Genomic DNA, 25,133 nt, shown 5'->3' on the forward strand with positions numbered 1-25,133 from the left:
AACTCTCTTGTATATGGGCATAAAAAACTTTGAAATGGTAGTAAGAAGACTGAAGAATGTTTATAATGTAACATAAGTTAATTATACTATTAATTTATTTAATAAGTCAGCGAGTTTAGATAATTTATTATCATTTTTAAGAATTATAACATTTTTGTTAAAAATATTTTTCACAGCCACAGGCGACGCTGAATGAATGTCTTTTACTAAGTCCTATTAAAGAAAAGTCCTATCCTATTGCGGATAACATAACAACAAGAGCTTTCAAAATAGGGCAAGAATAGGAACATTTGTGAATAATAAGGGTAAATCAAATGAGGAAAATATAAAAAAAATAGTATTCTGAAAACAAAAAAATTTAATTTCGTCACGAGTATAGAGTCTATGTCGCCGACTCATGGCCCAATAAAGCGGCATGCTGTCCCAATTAAGCGGAGAATACTCTGGGATATTCCTCTATTGGGTTCTGTTCTTCAAGATCTGCCCCAATTAAGCGGCTGCCCCAAGTAACCGGTGCACTCATTAAACGGAATCTACTGTATTAATGTTATTATTTTTATACAAGCCGAATACTATAGCGCCTATTCCTGCTGAGCGTGACTCAAACCCGCGACCTTTGGTTTGGCAAGCGAGGACTTTACCCCGCCGATATTGAGGGCAGTCTTTTTCCTTCGAGGATAATAGCTCGATTGGAACTGGTTCTATGATGTTTCCTAATCAAAATCGCAATTTCCCTTTGACTCGTTTACACAACAACATTGAGAGAATATGCGTGCGTCATATCTCAATCTATATATGCTACGTTCGCGAATATATTGAAGATATCAGCTGATCAATATTGTTGGAGTCATTCTCAGTCGAGCTGAGTTGCGTGCTAAACAGAGAACGCTCTGCTTTCCTCAGAAATTTCTCCTCTTCTCAGATTCGCTTTACTTTACCAACATACCGAAGTTATAAAATTATTAACACATTTAGCATCAAGTGCAGCCTAAGCATGGCGTCGACGAATCAACTATTCATATTCGGTGAGTAATTAACGTTTTAAAAATGTTGCATCTGAAGTTGGGATCAATAAAATTCTAAACCTTTCGTAGATTCTTGATAATTTAGTCTCCCAAATCAGTGTTATGCGACTTCTACGGCACATTCTTCACTCAGAATGGAATTAGGTTGGTTTTAATACAAAAACTACTTTTTTGTGAAGAAAATAGCAATCTGAAGCCACTGAGGTTTAATTTCTTTTATACCCGAGATGCAATAGATGGTTAACAAAGGTCTACTCTTTAAGCTCATGCATACACTTAGAAAGTTTCTAGGTGTTAGTAGCGGAATTTTTAAGCATGCAGTACGACAGGAAGGGAGCCAAAATTGAACGGGAAAAATTCGTGATCCGATAGGTGCGTAACCTTGAAGAATGGCCATCCCAAATGTACAACCCAAGCTTTAATACTTAATCATTGATCTACATTCTCATATTATCTGAAAGACGCTTTGATACTTGAATGATACTTTAAAAATGAATCAAATAGAGGGCTAATGATGTTCGTATATTTTTGTAGGTATTTTTGTGCGACTGATAGTAAAATTTAACTTTTTTATACACATGTGGATCCTGTCAATTGAATTATTTTTTAAAAACATGCCATCTTCTATTAAATCATCCCTTAATGTGTCTTTTTTCCACCAACTTTATCTCAAGTGACTGTCAAAGAGAATTAATTCTCGCCTTATTTTCATCGACTGATTACCCTGGGGAACAATTTTAAACACATTTCCTGTTGACTTCAAATTTTGAGCTGCCCTTTGCGGAAATGGATATGCTGATTTCAAAACTGTAGTCAGTTTTCTTCTAAATTACCTCACTACGCCTTGTGTAATTGTGACCACTCTGTGCTAGATTGAGCGTCGATCACAGGAAGAATTATTTCTCTTCAATTGACTAATGCAAGACTTATGGCCGGGGCAGGTGCATAGCTACCTAATACGAGTGACAAGCTGTCTTTACTGAATTAAATATAGCTGGATGAATTCTTAATTCCAGTGATAAAATTATTAACATTTATGATAATTAGCCAGAATTTATGCATTTGATTTCTTTTTGAAGCGGCATTGCGTTTGCTTTCAGCGATTCTTTCGGACCGCCACCTTCGAAAGATCGTACCCGGCGCGCACTGAGTTAAGAACCGATTAACGGGATTGGTCGCCGGTAGACAATCGGAGTCCTTCTATCATCAGCGATCGGGCTCAGCAAAACTCCTACAACAAATTAAATACCAATACAAGTGCAGGGAAATGACTAGTTTACATTCGTAAAATTTTATTTTCTGCTAAGCTGGTTGTAGAACGTAACCGTGGTGATTGATAACAATTTTTCCCCGGGAAAAGATGTTTGAGACATATATTCGCGAAGCCTACCTATGAAGTAAGAAAACAATGTTTACAGAGTGGGTTCCATAGTTTTTATCTACCAGCTGTCGTCCTTGTCCTTTTTCCATTATATGTTCCTATCCCTTTTATTCCTTACCTGTGAATTTATTTGTATGTTTGCGCTTAAGGCGCCGTGTGAATGAATGAAGTAGTATAGTATAGTATAAGTAGTATATATATTACTCAACTCATGAGTCTCCTACCTAACTCTGAGGAAGGTGGATGCTTTAAATTTCATCCTCGATTTCCAGGTCTCTTTGTGACATTTACAACGCTCACAGTTGCTCTACCTCCGCACCTACAAACTGAGAGCTTTATGGAATGCCGGGAAAGATGTGACGTGAGTTATGGATCAGATTACACTAATGTATCATTTGTGTTACATTTAAGATTCGACTTGATCATTTAATTATAACTACCACTGTGGACTTATTATTGACACCTTGTTTTTCTTGATGCCAATCACTATTCAGTGCGTAAAATGCTCAGAGACCGCTTTCTTTCCCGTTGAAATTAGTCCCCATTATCTCTATATTACAGTCCCTCAATCTCATTTTAGCCTATAAATGTGTTGTCAGCAACCCCGCATTTAAATGGGTTTACAGAAGTCACCACTCGCGTCACTGACGGACAAATTGATCCGAGTTTCACGATGAAAAATGGTATAATTAGTGTTACTAACCGAAATTTATATATGAGGGGGTGAGAAGCCAAGGGATACAAGTAATGATTTACCTTATCAGAGCTAGGTACAGAAATTGATAGACTAAATATACAAAAACTTGGTTGCCAAGGGAATCGAATGAGTTTATGCTCTGTGCTGATATCGAGAGTAAAATGCACTATTAAATATCCAGATCATCTCGTTTGTTTACTTTAAATAATTTCCGTGCCTAACACTGTTTACAAAAAAATGTCACTTGTACCTACCCCTTGACTTTCAATCCCCTCATACATAAAGATGTACTATCAATTGCATTAAAGCTTAATGCTATTCCTCGCAATTATAAACATTTTAATGAAAAATATTGTGAAAAAAGTGGATCGCATTGCACTCATCACCGCGCCGCGGACATTTTTGAAAACCGATTGAATTGCGACCGAAGTGGGAACAGAAATCACCCTTCCATGGGATGAAATTTTGCCTCCTCCATGCAATTACCTTGTTTCAAAGCTCTTTGATGTTTTGTGCCCATGAACACTTTCTTCTCCCTCTTGAGCGCTTTTCTTCAGCTCTCCGTTCTATGATCAGACTGAGAAATAAGTAATTTTTACCCTCTCAGAATGTGGCTACGATATGAGATTTTCCTCTCCTCAATTAACTACCTTAGAAAGAAATCAAGATCTGCTCTACGTTCAATTAAGTGTTTGAAACGTTCTTGATCCGTGCTATTTTGTGATGCCATCTTAAGAACCACGTTCCATTTTGCTTTCAGTCTTTTCATTGATATTTTCTGCATCGCCTAAGTTTTCACTCCATACAATATCACGCTATTGGCTTACTCAAATAATTTATAGCTTTTCTGATAAAATCAGACTATATTGCTCATATATACAATATTTTAGAAATTTCTACTCTAAAACAGGCTACAATTTAGAATTATAAATTTTACACTACCTAGACCATCCAGAAATATATATTGCCAGTCTAGCATCTCTTTATTCAGATGGCTCTTGATAATGTGTAAACGTTGAAACCGAATTAAGCGAATAAAGGAGTGTGGAAAATTTCTAAAGCTGTTTCTATTTAATTATAATACAATGAATTACCACACAGAGAACTCGTCTATAAATGATCAGACATGGGCAATTAAGTATTGATTTCTTCGACTAGGTGCAGATGATAAATTAACCACATTCTAAAGGAATACTTCCAAATAAGTTTAGTACCCGAGTTTTTCCCGCGCTTAAATTAACGAATGCTACTATAACATTATCCCTGCTAAGTACTTAAAATCATCGGTCATCGAGGAATCGGTCTGAATTTTTAATAAGCCATAAAATACGTATAACTTAGATTGTTAAAATTCGTCGTTCTAAAAAAATGAAAAAAACCACGACATGTTGAGCAATTTTTTATATAAAAATACTATCAAAAGTTGACTTTTGAAGAGCAATTTTCATTTCATATACATTATCAAATATCAGGGGCGCAGCTAGGAATTAAGGCTAGGAGAGGTTTCAGGCGCAACTGATACAGGAGAGCCTGGTGTGATTGGCATACCCGCCAGGGTGGGAGCGGGAGGTGCGGGGGCCCTCCGCCAGAAAAAAATTCAGATAAATGGTTTAAAATGGTTAGTTTTACCTCCTTATGAGGGATATTTTATTAATCCTTACACTAATCTATAAGTAATGTTAATCCGATTCTGTAAAATAGATTAAACTTAGAAATTTCTCTGGGGGGATGTTTTATCCCCCGAAATCCACACTCTATGCGCCACTGGTTGAAGAGAAGACGTATTGCGAACAAACGGTCAAATAAATTATAATTATTAATTGATTCAATTATGAAATATAAGTAAGCCGAAATTTTTTTCAGGTGTTTCTAGCACCTGTAATGGAATGCATCTCCGAAGAATTCTCACCGGACAAAGTGAACGAAACAGCAAGACTTTACAGCGACACTACTGCATGCCTCAATTGCAAACATGTATGCAGGTGAGCAATAACACCTCATGACTTACTCGAGCATTGCTGAAGTGAGATTTATCGTTCCACTGCATGAAATGTTAAAGTTAATACCTGATTGATTCGTCTACCCCCAGAGGACTTTTGACTTGAATTGCTCTTTATTTAACGAGGTCCAGGTGAGGACAAAATCCGGCCCCTTCTTCCCCAGGACCTGGGCTCTTTTACATGTTTAATTGCTTTCATTTCAGCCATTCGGCTCATATTTAGATATAACAATGGTTGATAGATGAGTTTCTCAAATCGTCCATTGAATATACCTATGTTACCTTCTTCATCTGATGGTTGACTTCCTTTGACATCAGATTGAGCTGGTCGAGTCAAGGTTGAGCCTCCTGTCGCTAATATCGCTCAGGAAGCCAGGATGCATGACATATTTTTTTATAAAAACAGGTAGTGAGCATATATAATTAAATTCCAGTAAAAAAACATGATAAACTTAACAAATAACAAGTAAAAGACACTGAGAGGTAGATGATTACCCCATATTGGCTATAATAAAATTTTTGAGTAATGACCTTAATTTGATTAATGATTTTAATTACATTAAAAACAGATAAATCTTTTTAAAAAATTGTTTGTAAAAGTTGAAACTGAATAAAAAAACAACAAATTCAATAATTTATTACAAAATGTTGAACATATAAAAATTTAAATAAAATAGGTAAAACAATAAATGCCGTAGCTCTTTAACTGTGTATATGTTGGTAAAAATTGTAAAAAATACAGCCAATAAATAATTAATCACTCGAATATATTAAATAAGTAGAGAAACAATAAAAAAATAAATGTCTACGTTACTGGCATTGTATTGTACCATTTTAACAAATACGCTGGCAACTTTTGTTTAGACATGCTTTGTGCCTACCCATGCGGTGGGGATTTAAACATTCGGGAAAATGATTCCATAAAAGATCATGACATACGGGAAGCGCAATGATGAGGTGTTAATATCACTTTACATGCATTCCTTGTTTTTTACATCGTGACTGCCCTAACGGAAAGAAATTGGTATGCGAGGGTAACCCGTTTAAGAAGGTAACCACCGTTTTAAAATTCAAATTAAACCAGTGAAATTAGAACAATTTTATTATCTTAAAATGAAAACTATTTTTCCACAGAGTCATCAAATTGATTTGAGCACTTGTTATACCTTTTAAGAGTCTTGGCAATCCCCTCTTCATGATAATCTGAATGGAGACAATCTGTCACTACGCATTGAAGATCTGGCTAATTTTTGAACCCCCGAAATCGTTGAGTCGTGAATGTTTGTTCATCCATTTTTGAATAATCGTACCCAATGACGGACTACACCTTCACTCACACTGTTTGGGTCGTAAACCGCATTCAATTCACGATGAATTTCGGCTGCTGAGTGATTTTTTGCCCAAAAAAACCATTTAACACCACGAACTTTACACGTAAAGGTACACAATTCATTCTACAAACACGGGCAAAATCAATTGGCGTTAAAAATTACATTGGAGATAACCTTTTCTTTTGATGCGTAAAGTTATTACCAGATCTAGCTAATTATGTATTTGCAGGTTAATCTTTACGTAGGTAAGTTTTTAAGTGATTTGTACCTATTACCTTAACTTGATGCAAGTTTAAATGTGTTGGAATTTTTCTTTTCTGTGACAGACCTAGAAACGTTTTTTAATCCCACACCAATATTTAAAATCTTTTCAACTTACCGCATTTAGATTCCGAGGTACCCTACCTGGATATGAATACATCGTAATCACTTCAATTACTTAAAGAAAGACTGTATTCTTATTTGATAACCAGGATTAAGGAAAATTTATCTTTTTTGTTGTTATCAAAACTTTCTATTTAGAGACGTGGTCGTTACGGTTGTTGTGAAAACTTATATTTTTTGTGTTATTGATCTTAAATATTTTATTGTATTGTTTTCCGAACACTTTTTTACTTGATAAGCCTTGTTATGATTTCTTCAAAGCCGAATATTTATTTTTTGTATCACTGAATTGGTATACTTTTCACAGCGGAACGTTACATGCATTTTCTATTCTTTCCGCTTATACATTTTTCCTCCAGGACAACATGTATTCATTTATTCATTCAGCACTTGATACGCACAATTTCAACTTGTCTCTATCAGTATTTTGACGTCATGGAGTTTTATAACAAAAAAATGCTTATGCCATACTTAAAACCTTCTTCCAGGAGACGAGAGCAGATATGGGATTGCATTAAACATGGAGTCGAAAGTATGAGGGAATTCTCCAATAAATCGAAGACTATGCTTCCATCCACTGTGCAGTTGGCTGAGACAATCGTAAATTATTTCTGTGACAGTGAAAAGGAAATGTTTCTTGGTAATTTGTAGTGCCTAACTACGTTTTAAGATCACTGAAAAGATAACTTGCAATTTGAAGATAAATTGTGGCGACTCGCCACTATATTTTTTAGCTTTTTTTTACTCATATATGGGAGAAAAAAAGTGCTTTTGTATCCGGTTTGTCTGTATACATGCATATCTGTCCTTACTTTCACGTCAATTAACAGAACACCACGCAATGTAACATGGTTTCAATGGCGGTTTTGGGTTCGGTATGGAATGCCATTTTCTATAACATATTAAGCTGCCTAGGTCCTTAGACTGAGGCTTTGTTTGATCAGACATGATGATTTTTTTTAATCCATCGTAAACTTTTCAGGCCTAACCGACGAAGACATGAGTTGTCTCAAGAATAGTTGGGAAGAATGTAAAACAAATTTAGACTTCATCAAAAACTTAGATGCTGTTACGCTCTGCGAATTTGAAGATCCGGATGTTACTAACCTGTATACGATGGAATATGTCTGCCAGTAAGTATGTACTGATAAAATTGACGGGACGGTGGCGACCGAGTGACTCACGCTTTGGACGCTACACTACGCTAAAATTTCGCGGGCTTTGTTGTAGCTCATGTTCCCAGCTATATCTCACGCTTTGGACGCACGCATGCACGCAAAGGGTTTCTTTTTTGTTGAGTGGTGCCTGGTTCCCAGCTGGTTTGCTGTCTACCAGGAATTTCAGCATTTGGTGGTTTCTGCTAATCATGGCACCGACTGACTCAATTAGGGGGAAGAGATGTGGGATAGGTTAAGGGCTGTTTTTGGTGTTTTTCGTCGTAATATAGATGAATTTTCATAGTTCCAGAGACTCGTGAGTATTTTGTTTTCTATTTTGCAAAACGTTTTTGCAAATTTATGAATGCTAATTTTTAAATCAGATAATACGGGAGATATTTTTAGATCCCTGCGTATCTGCGCGTTACTCAAGAACCAAAAAGCTCCGAAATTATTCTGATGACTCACGCTTTGGAGATATTTTGTGTGATCGATATATGACCGGAATCACCCCGACGAACGATACAACCTTTTTTTGGAAGCTCAATGTATTGGCGCCTAGTGGGGATGAGCAGTGGTATTGCGAGGGGAGAGGTCCGAGGGGTCCGGACCCCGGCCCGCTCCCCCAAAATATAAAAACACTATTTATTTCCTTCCTAAAATAAAAAAAATATCAAAAATAAAAAATCTAAATATGCACGGGAAAGTATTGGTTCTTGACAAAATAAGAGATATATTTGCGAAAAACCTCCATAAACTGGCTTGATGGCCGCCGGGATCTCTGGTACCATCATCGTAGAACGAAAACCAAAAACATTGACTAGGCCTAAATCACGCAAATATATGTAGTTTTCCGGCTATCACATACGTTTAGCATATCTTTTGCTTAAAAAAAATATATTTATTTGGGATTTACCTCTTAGATTGCGAATATTTATTCAAGGTGTGTCGTTCAGTTCAGTGTGCAAAGGTTCGAAGCAGTGTTGAAAATAGTCGACTAGATTACTCTAAATACCTTGTTTAAAATAATTATTCACGTTTGCATTTTGCTGGTGCAAAATTGTGCTTCATTTTAGTGCTATGTTTAATTTTGTTTAACATTACTTTGCAACTCTTTTACGTAAATAAATAGTAGCCCGAGTAATTCATTTGACTTCAGCCGATGACGCTCCAACAGCCTTAAGCAATGGATGTTACAGATCTCGGACTGTATCATTGGGGGTGCTCGAATTCAGATAATCATGAGTTTGGCCTCAGAATAGCAGAGATGTAATAAAATTGCATCGGAGAGAATGAGAGGTGCGACTCCGTCTTTTTTAACTTCTCAACTCACCTGTACTAATTCAAACGAATCTCCTCATACCCATAAGTTTACTGCATGATTATTATAAATTTATGAGAACTGCGAATAACATATCCGACAATGTATTTAATGCCTCAAACCTTTTTCTTTTAACAGGGAATCGGGCGCTTATTTTGATTGCTCCATAAAAAATGTTTTCTCATGTTCACATAGATTGCATAATACTTTTACTACATTAAAAGCGGTGTTATTGGTCTCTGATTCCTGTGGTAAATATGATATTAAAGTAAGGTGAATTTCTCTGTGGTGTTTTATATTTATTTATCTGCATGTATTTCTCGACGCCAATTCTCCGTGATGAGAAAAATATGACAAACTGAAGTTATCATAACATGTGATAAGTAGTGATTGGAATAAATTTTAATTTTCTTCGTTGTATTTTTGGTTCAGATAATAAAATTTTACATCTATAGTACAATTCTTTTGTTTATCACTTATGAGAAATTGCTCATTATAACAAATACTGGCTACCCCATGGACCATTCCCGCCTCTAATATAATATAATGATTACTTACTTTCGCTGGAATAGCATATCTTTTAAAACATTTATAAAACATAATGATTTTTTAATGTCTCGGGAATAGCATAAGTTGCTCTAATTTTTTAAAATTGGTGGTATTTTTATTATGATTCCTTTTTGCTGTGGATTTTCTTTATTTATTAAGTTAATAAATCAAGCTTTTTTATCAAATCCGGCTTGAAGAGATGCGTTTAACTATTGTTTTACTTATGTTTGATGCATTTGACGTTTTGTAATTAAATGAAATATTAAAATATTACACATAGAAATATCTAAAAATTCAATGGTTTTCATTATTGTAATTTTCTATTTTGTAATTAATTCTCCTGCAAATTTTGCTGTATAATTTTTGTCCTTATGGATTTTTTCCTTTCAATAAAAATATTTTCCATCTATCGTACTCTCTATGATCATTTCAAATACAGAGTGTTTCAGCAGGAACCTACAATGCTTCAGGAGGTGGTAGGGGACACAATTTTAAGCAGTTATTATTATTGTCATAATTGCTGTATTTACTTCCGTTCACTTCATTCTTTTAATCAATTAAAAGAACATTTGTTTCCATTTACCTTTAATTAACTTCTTTTCTAGCATTCTTCTAATAGAATGGTAATTAGGAACGGGAGCGGTTAAGGGGGGTCGGTTAGCAGAGGAGTAGGCGGACAGGGGGTTAGGTTATCAGGGGTTTGCTTGAGGTGGGGGGAGGAAATAGTTGTAGGGATGAGTCAATTCCACCGTTTTTCGATTCCTATTCTAATATCGATTTTTCGAATCGAATATCAATTATCGATTCCAATTCCATCCATTCTTATTGATACTAACAGCTGGTCTATTGATTTATCAGTGGCGTTGCCGTCATTTTATTTAAGAATTGAAATTCATGGACTCAAGTCAAGGACCGCTTCTCCCGCCAACCTTATCTCATCGCCCTTCTTGCCCAACTGTTCCGTCAATAAAGTAACAAGGACGATTAAGTGGTCCAAAAAATGTATTTATTAAAAATAGAAAATTGGTGTATCAGTAATGTATCCTCAGCTGAAGTAATAAAATGAACGTTTTAACTGTTTCAGAGATGAATTGTTTACTTAATAATGTACAGCGCATAATGCATGCGGTGAGTGCCAGCCTTTATGCCCAAAGCTTATGGCCAATTTTCAAAATATTTATCTTCCTGGAATAGGAATCCACTTTAAGCGATCGATTCTCGATTCCGATTCCGTGCCCGAGAATCGGTGGAAGCGAGAATCGTCATTTGAAATCGACTCATAATCATCATCATTGGATGCCATCTTTTCCGTTGAGAGGCTGCTATTTTCAAGATTAGTTCGCACTCAACCTCACAAGGTCACAACTTCGATAATGAAGGGGCGACATTTCCTCCTCGCAGAGGATCCGTTTTATGAGTTCATGAGACGCGCAGAAAGGGCACTTGAATCAGTTTGCAGGACACCGGAGTGCGTCGCATAAATTGTCTTCGACGAATTATTCCGTCACTCTTTCTTCTACATTGGATTGAGATTTGCCGATCGAAATGGCGCATTTGAGTCATCTGACCTTTATTGGTGAGTACATACTTTTAAAATTTTCACACGCATCGTTTACCTAACAATAAAAATTGAATGCAGTTGACGGATTTAGAGGCTTGGCTTAATGAAGCGAGGAGCAACCACAAATAGCTTAATCAAAATATTTCTAAAATTTGGTTTCAATTTAATGATTTTTCTCCTAATTATGGGCAACGAAAGTCGGCGGTATGCTTGAACTTGTTCAAAAATTGTACTTTTTTTCGCCACTATCCTGATTAATTCTATTAAAAAAGTTTTTAATTAGAAAGTCTAACTAAATGTGCGGTAAATGGAACGAGGAATGAAATTACCAATTTGGTGTCCCTTTGCGAGCTTCGCATATTCATTTTGAGAATCGAGTGAACATTATTTCTGCGACGACAGTAGGTAGTATTAATATTATACAGATTATGGAGCGATACACAGGTACACCCGTTAGATCCCTGTTGACATGACAATAGCCCAAACACCGGTCGTGATGCAATATCACCTTGGTATCAATTTCCAACTTTTAATGAGCAGCTTAGTACTCCCAACTTTGATACTAGAATTATTTTGCCTGCACCCCATGATCTCCGCTTGTCCTCAGAAACAAATTATGGTCATAGTGGCTGACGGCAGGCAAATATGCGGACCACACCGAAGTGCTCATACTCAATATTATAGTGGGAAATGGAAAATGTAAACGACTATGCATGTGCTACATTAAAATTGAGATGAATTCCCATCACCATGAGGGTTTAATGCAATGGATTAGAATTTTGAATTGGAGAAAACAACATGTCACCGGAATCAGTTAATCAGCGATCTTTCCAGACAGAGAGAAAGGTCTAGGTGGGATTTATGGGTATCCAGAGACCAGAGATGTTTCCTTTCCAGTCCTAGTAGAAGCAAAGAGAAGGGAAATCACTTTGGTTTTTATTTACTCTCTAGATACGACGTTTTTTGTGTCACATTTCCCCATCGCTGCGGACTCGTTCAGGCCATTTCATCGTTAAAGTTCAAGTCTCCAATATTATGATATAAGATTCACCAGTTGGCCGCTAGATGTGTATTTATCCCCGGCGGATTTAAATAGACTTGCATAAGTCGCTACTAAGACACTGATCGCAGAGCAATTCCCATATCATGGAAATAAACGATGATTAGGGGGTGTATTTATTTCCGTGAAGATAAAAACTCAAATCATAAATATTCAATGCTATTCCTTACCATTTCAAATACTTTAATGCGTATATTTTGAATAAATGGATTTCTCAGCGCTCAGCGACACATTCGGGGCATTTGGAAAACAAATTAAAAAGCGCCCAAAGAAGAATCTAAAATTACATTCGGCGGGACAGACGATGACCTCTCCTACACAGTTATCTTGCCGAGAATCATCCTCGGCCCAATACCACAAGCTTCCGCCATAATTGCACGTGATTTCACATTCCATTGCTATTTTTTAATTTATTTATGAGGCTGAGAAAGACTGAAGGAGGAATTCCGGTTGCTTTGGAAACGAACAACGCGAGGCGCTACGTATTAATTATCCGCTGACCTTAGGCTGTGTTGAAGTGGTATATATTTTTCCCTAATCACGCTTTCCTTATTGGACTTGCTTTCACCCCCCTTATGATATTTGCACTGAATGATGCTTCCTCCAGATATATAATCTACATCAACATACAACCCCGACATCCGCCTCTAAGGCAACATGTAGCCTAGCAAAGTTGACGAAATGTTTGGATGCAAAGAGAAATCGCCCTGTTGCCTGGCACGAAATTTCAATGGATAGTTGTGATCGTATTGTATGCTAATTGAAGTGGAAAATATCGAACATCCCGGGCAACAGTGTGTGAATTTTAGCGGGATCACCTTATTGAAATACCTCAGTAGGCGTTTGAAACGAATGAATGTGTTTCGTACAGCAATATAGCCATGATTATCTTCATACTAAAATAATTGTGAACTCCATTGACTTGTGATAACATAAATGTAGCTCTAGTTTTACAACCTGCATTTCAGTTGAACTAAAATCGTAGACATGTACTATTAATTTGTTAAAATAGTGGAAATATATCAAAAGTGTTTGTATATTTTATTTTACTCAAAACTTCACTAATGCGACAATTTTTATTTTTTAGTGGAGCTGCAGAATACAGAAGTAATTTTTAGTTTAAATAAGATGCGGCGTATCACCCTTAGAGGTCGTCGTGTTACCCACAACATACGAGATAGATGCCGCAAGGTAATGTCTTGCAAAAATAATTTCTACAGCTAAGAGAAGAATGATAAAAGTATACGTTTTTGTTGCACATCGGAAACGAGACAACTCACCATATGTACTACTTAGTTGAATCGAAAAAGCAAAGTAGGAAAAATATAGTTATTTTACAAAATGTTCGGCATCTCTCCCTAGTTAACCTTATGCTTCGCAAATGTATTAATGATCTGACCCACGTATCAACTCTATACGATGTCATTTTCCTTTGAGACAGGTTTCAACACAACACACTAAGTCACACTCGAAGGTGACTGTATGTGGTCTTTTTTGAGAATGAAATGGTGCATGATGTCGTACGTTAGTGTACCTGTGATTATGTTTTCTGATACAATAAGTTTCAAATTTTAGCGATCTGTCTCCAAAAAAGAGAAATCGAGCAAGAGATACGCATCCTCAAGTCTTTCACCTAGTTCACATCTACTTGACTAAATTGACCATTCTTTCATTTGTATCACCACAGGCACTATTTTAGCGATTCCAACTCTTATTCTTGCAACGACAACTGAGGAACCGGACTCCATGGAGGCCGCATTCCACGAGTTATTTGAATGCAGGGGCAGGTCTGATGTAAGTACTTTAACAATCATAATCATATTTATATGTAAAGAACGTTCAAGTATTACGTGAGCAAATTTTTAAACACCTCCCTCCCTCTCGTAAGCAAAAAATAAACATTTGCCGAACCCCTACACCACTCCCGATTGCTTCATGTTTTCTGATTGAGTATACACATTTGAATATACATATTTTATGTTTTAAAAACCATATATGTTAAGCTACTTTTGAAGATTTTGTTGGTCATTCTCACATAATATCCAGAAAATTATTGGCATTAAATACTTTAATACTACCTATAGGTACTAGCTGACCCGAAAAACGTTTTGTCACATAAATGGTTTCCAGTAAATATTTTCGTGGTCAAATAAAAAAATGACTAACTTATTGTAAGTGTGTGAGGACGTGGTATATGACTAATAGAGGAAGATGCTGTAAACGACGTTGACCTATGCAAAACATTGAACATTCATTTTTTTTTATTCATTGTACTTTTATTAACTTTGATATATATAAATGAGGATGTTCGTTTGTCAACTAAAGTTAGTTCATTGGTGGATCTCATAATCCCAAATCGCGTAGTGCTACTTTTGGTTTTGTCCGACGCGTCCTTTGCGTCCTTATATCTTTACTATTAGTTACGTCACGTCTTGCAACTTCAGTGGTTCCCATTCCTACTGGGTATGCAAAACCCTTGACTCGGCCTCCTAAAACAACTAAAAGGACATTATACTCTTACCTATTATTACTCTTGGTGCAAAACGTTTTTCTTGGGTATGCATAAGTTCATCCCGTGCGCGATATTCAGAAATCATTGTTTCCATTGTTTGCAGTTATATATGTATACCATCATCAGACCTGCTTTGTTCTTTTACCTAACAATCCTTCCATGTGACCATGAATTCCCAGTTCCAAGTTTCCCACTTCTTTAGGGACTCTACTTCCCGAGCAACACCGGGTGGCTTGCTAGGTCAAGGGGACAGTAAGCCAAAAACGCTAAAATTTAAGCTTTTTATGGATTTTTTTTCTAAATTCACCGCAAATCACGTGGAAAACGAAAGTCAAATGCACAAATAAGAATGAGCATTTCAATTTATTTCCAATGGTATATGTCCTAACTTAATGTGACCATTATAACTAATTTAAATATGTAAAAGAAAAAATATCTGCAGTCATTAAAAACGAACTTTACATGTTATTTCTTATGGAAATGACTCAGAGCCTATTCCAGGGCCTCATATGTCCTTGAAAAGAATGAAAAATAGTTTGAAACATATTGTAAGTTCTACTGAACATACACACCAAATTTCATAGGAATCGGGTTAGCCGTTGCGGAGGAGTTTGGAAACAAAAAACCGTGACACAGAATTTTATATATTAGATTCTTTTATCTTCCTTTCCAATTTAGCTTTTCTTGTTTTGCATATACAAATATGTTGCTATGATTTTTTGTTTGTATGATTGCCGCACCGTCATTGGATTTTGGTGGCCATTTTTTGAACTAATCCCCATACTCAATTTTATATGAATAAACACATAAATAATTGGAAATTAAGTGTTTTCATAATTTTTCCTCGGGTTTCAAACAATTTTAGAGGGGGTCATAAGACTTTTTGTCACATCTCGCCTCGTTCACCCCAAACCTTTGTATGAGTGAGCGAGTGAGTGAGTGGTCGATAAGGGGCTTTATATTTTAAAGATGGAGATTAGAAATATCAAATTTATAAAAGAATTTGTTAATAAATCACAATGAAACTACAATAAACTCTTTCCCTCACCACAGTTTTTTCACTGCTTCTTTCTATATAAAAATCATGTTGAGCGTTTTGCCATCCGCATCCAAATCCATTTTTGCGACTACTGCCCTTGTCTTATAAGCGTGTGTAGAAAGATTATACTTACTTAAACACTGTTACTGTTATGGATTGCATGTATGATAAATAAGAAAATAATGAAAAGGTGTCTTAAATTTTATTTTCATAGTCCAAATTAATACAGGGTCAATAAGAATAAATATGTATTCGAAGAGCAGTCACTTCTGAAAATAATGAAAAATCTATTTTTCCATAGAAAAGAAGAGAACTAATGCATGAATGCATTTCAAAGGAATACACTGAGGAATAGATCAATGAGACGATGGTACTTTATAACGAAACTAAGTACGTGAAATCCAAGCACATTTGCAGGTAAGAAAACTTCAACATCTTATCAATAATATTGTAAAAGAGGATATCTGTTTGTCTGTCCGATATACATTTCCACACAGCTGCATGGATTGCGACGAAAATTAGCACGAATGTGCTTCCCATGCTCGCGAACCCTGTAGTACTTCGGGTTGCGTCCGACGTGTCCTTTGCTTTGTTCTCTCATTACCACCACCAAGAATATATTTAAGTCGTCCTCTTAATGTGTTGTCACCCACCGCGCACTTAAATGGGTTTACAAAACTCGACACTCGTGTCGCTGACGGACAAATTCACCCGAGTTTCACGGGAAACAAAGTATCAGTACGGATATTATCCAATATTGATAAACATGGTGACGTGATCTAGTAAATTCATAACGTTTCAAATCTATTCCTCGCAATTACGAACCATATACTGTATTTATAAAATATTGGAAAAAAGTGGATCGAATTGCACTCATCACTACATTATATACGTTACATTATATACATTACTAACATCATCGCATAAATTATGTTAGTAATGTATATACGTAGATCATACACGTTAAATTTCAGCAGTATATTCAATATCTTTTTATATTTATTTTTGTTTTTATCTCTTGTTGTCGCCTTCTCCCTTTCTGACGGGAATGGCCTAAACAAAGCAACGGAAAAGAGAAAGTCTCTCGAAGTCGTGCGCAGTTGCCACATAGCGCATCGTGACTCACAGTACCCTAGCAGTTAATGAATAATTCGCTGGTTGCTTTAAAACGTTTACCTTTAGGGATGATTCGACTATTGTTAGTGCAGATTCCCTCGGTGAATCATGCGTCCAAGAACGGGTTTTTCGGAGACGGAAGTCCAAATGGTATTGAGTGCAATTTGCTTTTTTCGCTGCGAAGCAGAAAAAAGTATGGACAAAAGATATCCTGTGTATCAAACTGTGTCTGATTGTCTTGGTATCAGCTTGATATCAGTGAAAATAGTCGCGGCTAAACAGAAGGATTGTGAAAAGGAGAACATAAGTGGTGACCTTGCTACGGCACAGAAGAGGGTTCGTCTTTTGGGAAGGCCGAAGATCTTCATCGACGACTTCACGATAGGAGTAATAAGGAGGACAGAGCACGGTTTCTATTTGAGGAATATGTTTCCTACGTTACGCAGAATGATGGATCACCTGCTAGAGAATGTTCCCGATTGCCCACGTTTCTCTCTCCCAAAGTTAAGATCCATTCTGTTAGACACGGGATTTAGGTACAAAAAGTTGAGCAAGAAGCCAGTGATGATGGAATCTGTCACCATTTCAGCAACTCGCCACAACTTTTTGCGACGAATTAGATTAGATTTGATTCAAATAGTTTTTTTTACCATCCGATAAAATTTACGCTATTATGGCTTAGAATTTACGTCGTAGAAAAGCATTTTGATGAAAGCTCAGCCCAACCTGACCTTAAGTTTACCTGAAGGGTGCAACAACGATACTTTCATCGTGCGAGTCGGTCATTTAAAGGAAGCGCGCCCTCTGCTGAGTCGGTGGCAACCACGCGCCTCTTTTCGCCTCCCCCTCCCGCGACGGAGCTGCCCGTACGCGCATAGAAACATCTAGATAAATAATTAGTGATATTGAAGTTATCATTGATATTTAATATACATTTCATATGTGCTTGCATTACTAACATTCTACGGAAGACAACAGTACCAATCAATTTTCAATTGACTCACTGGTTTCGAAGTTAGCAGAGGTTTGCGTTGTTTACAACAACTCCGTTAATTTTTGTGGTATAAACAATTTATTTTCGGAAAACTACTATTAATAGATGTGGCTTCTTTATATGAAAATTGCAAGTTAAAGGAACGAAAACTACGGGAATTCCAAGCGCTCAAAGTTGGGCACCTTGATTTTACGCGCAAAAAACGGGTACTTTTTCGAGAAAAAATTAAGTACAGGAAATACTATTGAGCCAAAGAATTTTTAAAGTACATAATGTAACGAAGAATTAAATTTTCTTTCGTATGCTTTTTATTGCATTGAAATCGATTGCTTCATTTAGACGCTAGAGCTCCTCAAACTCGAGTATCTTGCTTTTTTTTACAGACAGTAAGTTTCCCCTTCTCTGGATACCATTATTCCCGAGCAACGCCGGGTGGCTGGCTTGTATGTAATAAATGCTTTATTTAGTATTTTAAAATCTAAATAAGATAAAATATTACAATGACAGCAAGTATTGTTTCTTAAGTCGTCTGTAATTTAACTCGTTCTCGGTATAGTGATTTTCCAGGAGGAGGATTAAAATTGAAGCTGGTAATTCAATGAAGGCCCAATTTTGTGGGTGAGGTTGGACAGGGTGCATCCATTAATTACGTGAGGCGTTAAGCGGTGGAGGGGCAAACCAAATATCACCCAATCTCACGTGAGGGAGAGTCCTGGCAAGTATCACGTAATTTTTTTCGCAAGAAACAGAGAAAAATCGGGATCTTAGTAATCTTCAATACAAGTCTTAGCTAAACTGAAATAAGAATAATTTTTAAAAATCCAATGCAATGAAGTATAGTCTAACTCAGGGTTCGGCAACCTGCGGCTCTTTGGATATGAAACTGCGGCTCTTTAGTTCCATACGCAAATATTACTTATTAAAAAAAACATTTAAAAACGATTTTGAATCGACTAACGAGGATTGGGCACCATTTCTCTCTCTCAGCCCATTGTACTCGCTTTTCAATCCACCTCTCCCCCGTGACACGCGTTGTCACTGTCGTCAGTATGGTAGAAGCAAGCTCTCGAAAGACGCTGTCGCCGCTGTGCTGTGGACGTGCGAAAGAAGTGGGGGCCAGTCCGGCGCGAACCACGGTTCACGACGTAAGCCAGCAATTGTCGCTCTCATCGTCCGTCACTACTCAAACCGACCTTCGCCTTCCTACCGATTTCGCTCCAACTCAGCAATACGGACCCGTGAATCGCCAACCGATCAGACACTCGCTACGCCCACGGATCAACGCTTTCGACAAAAGTCAAGACCTACGGACTCCGTCCATTCGTCGACATCCGCCAGACACGTGCTCGCCGGCTGCCCGCATTTTGAGACAAATCACAAATCGCTCCTTGAAAAAAGTAAGGAAGAACCTACCTACCTTCGCTACCTACTTTAACCAAACACTTCTATATATTGCTGTACCTGTAAAACACCGACCACTATTAAATTTTATTTACGAATGAACACATCTTATAACTACAGTGTAAATTTAGAAATAGCTCAATAGTCATATTTTCCAATTTATTAAATATATCTCTCTTCTTGAAATAGCAGTATTTTTTTCTAAATCAAGTGAATCAGTTATTTTATTATATTTTTTTCCAAATAAGATACCTAACCATTGTAGTTTTTTGAAGTCAATGAGCATTGTCAAAAAAGAAACAAAGTGCTACTGTTTGATATTACCGCGAAAGTGTTTTTATTAAAATATGTAGGTATGTATTTAATAAATTACCTATTTTGATATTTATCTTTTTTATATTCTTTATAACAGCATCACCGCAAGCATGGCATCTACAAAAAGAAGAAGAACTGAAGAAGAAAATCGAGAATTCAATCGGGGTTGGACGGCGTCGTTCGCTTTCATATGCAACTCAGCTGGCCTTCCAACTTATCTCATTTGCCACAAAAAACTCGCACACAATAAAAATCAAATTTAGAGAGACACTTTACTACAAAACATACTAAGTTTGCTAGTAAATATCCAGCCGGCGAAGAACGAAAAGAAGCTGTCGACGAGCTCCAGGAAAAAACAGCAATCAAGTTCCATGTTAAGTAAGTGGACGCAATCTACAAGTAATGTTAACCTAGCAAGCTTCGTGGTATCACTAGAAATTGCAAAAAAAGGCAAACCATTCACAGATGGTCAGTATATCAAAGATTGTTTCATACGTGCATCTGAAGAACTGTTTCGTGATTTCAAAAACTAGCCAGAAATCTTGAAAAAAATCAAAGATTTGCCACTATCTGCTAAAACAGTTCAAGATAGAATAGCTAAAATGTCTTCAAATGTGACATATTTGCCGGTGGAAGACATTCAACTGGTGTCTGCCTTATCACTTGCTATAGATGAGTCTTGCGACATAAAAGACATGACACAAGTTGCCCTTTTTGTCAGGTATATGTATTCCCAAGGACCAAAGAAGAACTTCTAGGATTGCTACCGCTCTCGGGACAAACTAGAGGGGAAGATATAGCAAATGCCGTGCAAAAATGCCTCGAAGATAATAAGATTGATTTAAATAAAATCGTTTCAATAGCAACTGATGGAGCCTAGAGTATGACAGGAAAAAATAAAGGGGCAACAACGATTCTTCAGAGCAAAATAAATCACGAAATTTTTACGTTTCACTGCATAATACACCAAAAAGCGCTTTGTGTCCAAACATTTCCGGCCGAAATAGTTGAGGTCATGAATTTGGTAATCAAGATTGTTAACAGCATCTTGTAAAAACCACTCTACCATCGTCAATTTAAAGAATTCTTAAATGAAATGGAGACTCAGTATTCCGACCTCCTTCTTCACAAGAAAGTGCGATGGCTTTCCAAAGGTAAGGTGTTGAAACGTTTTGCTTTGTGCTTAAATGAAATAAATACATTCCTCAATGAAAAAGGCATTAATCACCCTGAATTAGAGAACGGCAAATGGTTGCAAAAATTTTATTTCATGGTAGATTTCACGGCAAAATTAAACGAGCTGAATCGAAAACTGCAAGGAAAGGGAAACCCAATTTATGTTTTGGTAGAAGAATTGGTTTGTTTCGAAGAAAAATTTACTATTTTTGCAGAAGATATTCAGAAATTTGCGGTAAATTGCTTCATTTTCAATTTCTAAAGCAGTATCGTGATAAAACCAGTGCAACTGTTGACACGATTTAGTTCACATCAGTTATAAAAAAAATTAAAGATGAATTTGCTGACAGATGCAATTTAAAACCAACAAAACCACTCTAGCATTCATAGTAAATCCTCTCAACACAAATAGTGACGAAATCCACATTGAGCCATTTTGAGTTGATACTGGATCTTTAGAAATGCAATTGATCGATTTAAAAAGTAAAGCTTTGTGGAGTGGAATATTTACAGAGTTGAAAAGCAAGTTGGAAGAGTTAGAGGTCCAGAAATATATGTACGTAACGCAACAAAAATGGACAGCTTTAAAAGAATTGCCGCGAGTTGAGGCACTTATTTTCGACGCATGGGATAGTCTTCCAGATTGCTACAGTGAGGTGAAGAATTTGGCATTTGGAGTACTGACAATCTTCGGATCGACATATTCGTGCGAGCAAGCGTTCTCTTGCATGAATATAATTAAAAGTAAAGTAAGAAGCCAACTAACAAATGAAAATATGGAGTCTTGTATGAAACTAAAAACAACAAGTTATGAGCCAAATTTATCCGAACTTTCTAAAACCATGCAAAGCCAACGCTCCAATTGAATTTGTTTGTTTTTATTTTTAAGTACAAGTTACATTTTTTAATAAAGTTTAAATTTTTGAAATGTATGTTATTGTTTGTTTTTATTTTCACATCGATAGGACATGTGCTTGGAGAGCAACACTTTGCCAATTTCAAAGAAGTTAAAAAATTGGTTAATTAATGGTTTAACTCACAGGAGTTACAATTCTTTTAGAATGTTATCCATAAATTACTTCAGAGATGGAAAGATGTATAGAATCGAATGGTCAATACTTTGATTAAATAACTTTTAAGCAAATACTTGAAATAACGTGTTTTATTTTGCGAAAAATCCGGTAAAGACTTTTACATACTAAAGTAAATGAAATATCGTAGCACTTTTCCACAAGAATTTTTAATGCGTACAACGCGTTTTGGCTCACTGAGCCATCATCTGGTACTTGTACTTGAGCCGAAACGCGTTGTACGCATTACAAATTCTTGTGGAAAAGTGCTACGATCTTTCATTTACTTAAATATGTCTAACTTCCACCAATTGAAGCCTGAATCTGTTGAACTTTTACATACACCTGATATATTACCTAATTTGTTGTAAAAAACACTACTTATAAAAGAATAAATAGATATTTTTCTTATGAATAAATAGAGTCGTTTTTTTTATCAAAAAAAATATTAATGCGAGTGCTATTTATAGTTGGCAAGAAAAATTTTTGTGGCTCTTTAAAACTTTGAAATTTTGTAAATTGTAATTTTGGGCTCTTCCGGCTCAAAAGGTTGCCGACCCCTGGTCTAACTTATTTACTTTGAAAATACACATTTTGAACGATCTTAAAGGAAAGGAGTCTAAACTAAATCTCACGATATGGCACTAATGGAGAAGGAAAGGTTATAGAAATCGCTAAAATTGCGTCAAGTAATTAATAGTCCTTTAGCCTGGATGCGTGTCTTTTTAATGCAAAGCACAGAAAAACGAATTTTCTATCTTATTCCAGGAAACAGGACGAGATCTTCCAATGCCTTAGAGAAACTGTCAACGAACTTAAGACATTCTCGAACAAGTCGGTGACCATGGTTCCTTTCGTGGGGGGGTTGGTGGAGGAGAGTATCCGTGGATTGTGTGATAACGACGCCGAATTACTGAGCGGTATGTATTTGAATGTTCCTCAAATTTTCATTCATGACTCGGTCTCAAGCAAGCTCTCGACCTCGATCAATTAAAACATATGAGTAAGGAAACAATTCATTAGATACTACACATGTAGCATGTTTATCTATGGATACAAGGTTTAGACGCTGACATCAGCAGATATGTCAAGAGGGGAAGCATTTGAAATGCGCTGGTACCGAAGCATGATGAAGATAAGATGAAACGACCGAACAAGTAAGGAAAGTGGGAGAAAATAGAAGCATTCTTACCTCTCGGGCGCAGTCTTTCATCTTAATATCGTTCGATCTATTGATTTGGGATAGTTAAATGGCCAATGTACTAAGATTGGTTTTTACAATATTTTCTCCGGTCTGAATAGCACCGTGCACATTTTACCTAATTCATCAACTCCTGGGATTTATTCTGTATTTCTGGATTTGAGCTCAAATTCAGATAGATTTACATATTAGGCCACGTACGGGCATTCTTCCTAAGTTCAATGAGCAACCGCATAAGGCGAGCGATTTATTGCCTGATTTTGAGGACTCACTTCATATGAAAGAGGTTCATTGCCATCGTGTCATCGTGGTTCCTTGGAGCTTCACCATTTGAACGATTATTCTGAATATGCAACAGCTCTCCAAATTTGGTCATTTTTCACATGTAAATACGGACTAACCTCCCATATTTCTGTTCCTCAAGGCTTTTACTTAGGTTTAAAGCTTGACTCACCCTGCTACATTGGAAAAAACGATCATAAATTCAAAATTAAGGTCAAGAAACAGGTAACAGACATTTTTTTGTTAAATTTTCCTATTAGTAATACCTGAAGATATTTTTAAGATCTTCCCCGCAAATACCCAAATTTTTAGGAATAATTGCTCATCGGTTCTTGGTTAATGACATTATGGGTTATCAAGGAGAGTTTGAAATTGTGTTATTTGGGTCGGTCTTCATTTGTTAGTTGCATATAATGTAATGGTGTCACGAGGAAATAACCTACTTGCAGTATCATGTAGTAAATAAATAAATTACTCTCCGTTTCTAGTGCTCATGAACGAAGATCAAAGCACCTGCTCCTCCAACGAAATTCCTCGGAATTCAACTCTAAATCAATCTTAAGTTTATTTGAAACAAACTGATTCATATTTCTTTCAATTTTTTGCTATATTACACTCTTTTGTGATGTGAGACTATTTTTCAAATATGTATTTATTCGATATATTTTCCAAAATTGGGGAAATACATTTTCATCTGTTTTACTTATTCGCCATGTAAAAAAAAATATTTTAATGTACCTTCAAAAAATTCATAGATTGTGTCAATTCAAGATTTTGTAATTTCATAACACTCGTGGCGAAAACTTTGCATAAACTTAAAATAATTTTTCTTCGTTTGTATTTGAAAAGTTTATAATATAAACATTATAAATTTAAATATACCCCAAATTTTTGAAATAACATTGAAATAATCAAGAAAATTTAAACACTTTTAAAACGTTTCACTAAACATCGAAAAATTTATGAATTGTACACAATGAAGCACTGAAAATTATTGCTAGATATTCAATTATTTGCTTTAAATCAAAACAAAAGATTGACAGTAGTGCATATAAATAATAATAATATGTGAAAAATAAATGCTTTGTCAGTGTTTTTTATCATTTAAATGAATTCTGCAGCACAAATGCGAAAAATGTATGCTTTATATGGGGAAACATTACCTTGCACCAGAAGAAAACAGATCCGCCCAATGTGACATTTATGTCACAGCCTGTATCTCGGAAACTACAAAACCGATCAATGTAATATTTCCAGAAGATAGTAAAAATGAGACCCTTGGCATTTCCATAGAATATCAATTATAAGTCTAAAAAAAAAATATTTTGGGCGGATCCAGGTTAATAAAGTCTTACGCATATATGATACGAATAGGGTAGTTTCCTTCACCAAAGAAACCGAAATGCACTGATTGCGATTCCTTACCCACCATTAGTGTATTCATAATATACAAATTATTTAGTTTTATAAATCCTAGTTTAGACGAATGGCAATGGTATATTTTAACCTCATTTGAATAAGCCCAGATTGGCGCCCATGCGATTCCACTCCACGTGACGTCA

The 25,133-nt window shown here is 36.1% G+C and overlaps 3 protein-coding genes across 7 annotated transcripts in view; all 3 read left to right on the plus strand.

Annotated features, from left to right (window-relative positions):
• Positions 1-25,133, plus strand: part of LOC124154390 — a 102,753-nt gene that overhangs the window by 19,765 nt on the left and 57,855 nt on the right. The window lies entirely within an intron of this gene.
• Positions 837-9,755, plus strand: LOC124154398. Its single transcript, XM_046528099.1, has 6 exons — positions 837-1,025; positions 2,679-2,767; positions 4,967-5,085; positions 7,306-7,457; positions 7,800-7,950; positions 9,434-9,755. The coding sequence occupies exons 1-6, from the start codon at positions 995-997 to the stop codon at positions 9,570-9,572; spliced, it is 681 nt and encodes a 226-aa protein (XP_046384055.1). The 5' UTR covers positions 837-994; the 3' UTR covers positions 9,573-9,755.
• The window catches only part of LOC124154393, a 48,198-nt gene continuing 34,296 nt past the window's right edge, over positions 11,232-25,133 (plus strand). The window contains exons 1-4 of one of the 5 annotated variants that reach the window (XM_046528093.1): positions 11,232-11,420; positions 14,153-14,259; positions 16,318-16,433; positions 22,857-23,008. In XM_046528093.1, coding sequence (XP_046384049.1) covers positions 16,384-16,433; positions 22,857-23,008 — 202 coding nt within the window. In that variant the 5' untranslated portion in view covers positions 11,232-11,420; positions 14,153-14,259; positions 16,318-16,383. Of the gene's footprint in view, positions 11,421-14,152; positions 14,260-16,317; positions 16,434-22,856; positions 23,009-25,133 lie in introns of those variants that run through there. The other 4 variants (XM_046528091.1, XM_046528092.1, XR_006863888.1 and 1 more) reach the window with 4 other exon arrangements.

Source organism: Ischnura elegans, chromosome 2 (assembly GCF_921293095.1).
Source record: "Ischnura elegans chromosome 2, ioIscEleg1.1, whole genome shotgun sequence".
Taxonomy (NCBI): domain Eukaryota; kingdom Metazoa; phylum Arthropoda; class Insecta; order Odonata; family Coenagrionidae; genus Ischnura; species Ischnura elegans.

What these genes read in the sequence shown, in the direction of transcription:
- LOC124154398 (XM_046528099.1), top strand. Translation starts at nt 995, where the DNA reads ATGGCGTCGACGAATCAACTATTCATATTCG. An exon ending in AATTGCAAACATGTATGCAG is followed by an intron (nt 5,086 to 7,305) that starts GTGAGCAATAAC and finishes ACCTTCTTCCAG; the next exon opens with GAGACGAGAGCAGATATGGG. An exon ending in TGAAAAGGAAATGTTTCTTG is followed by an intron (nt 7,458 to 7,799) that starts GTAATTTGTAGT and finishes TAAACTTTTCAG; the next exon opens with GCCTAACCGACGAAGACATG.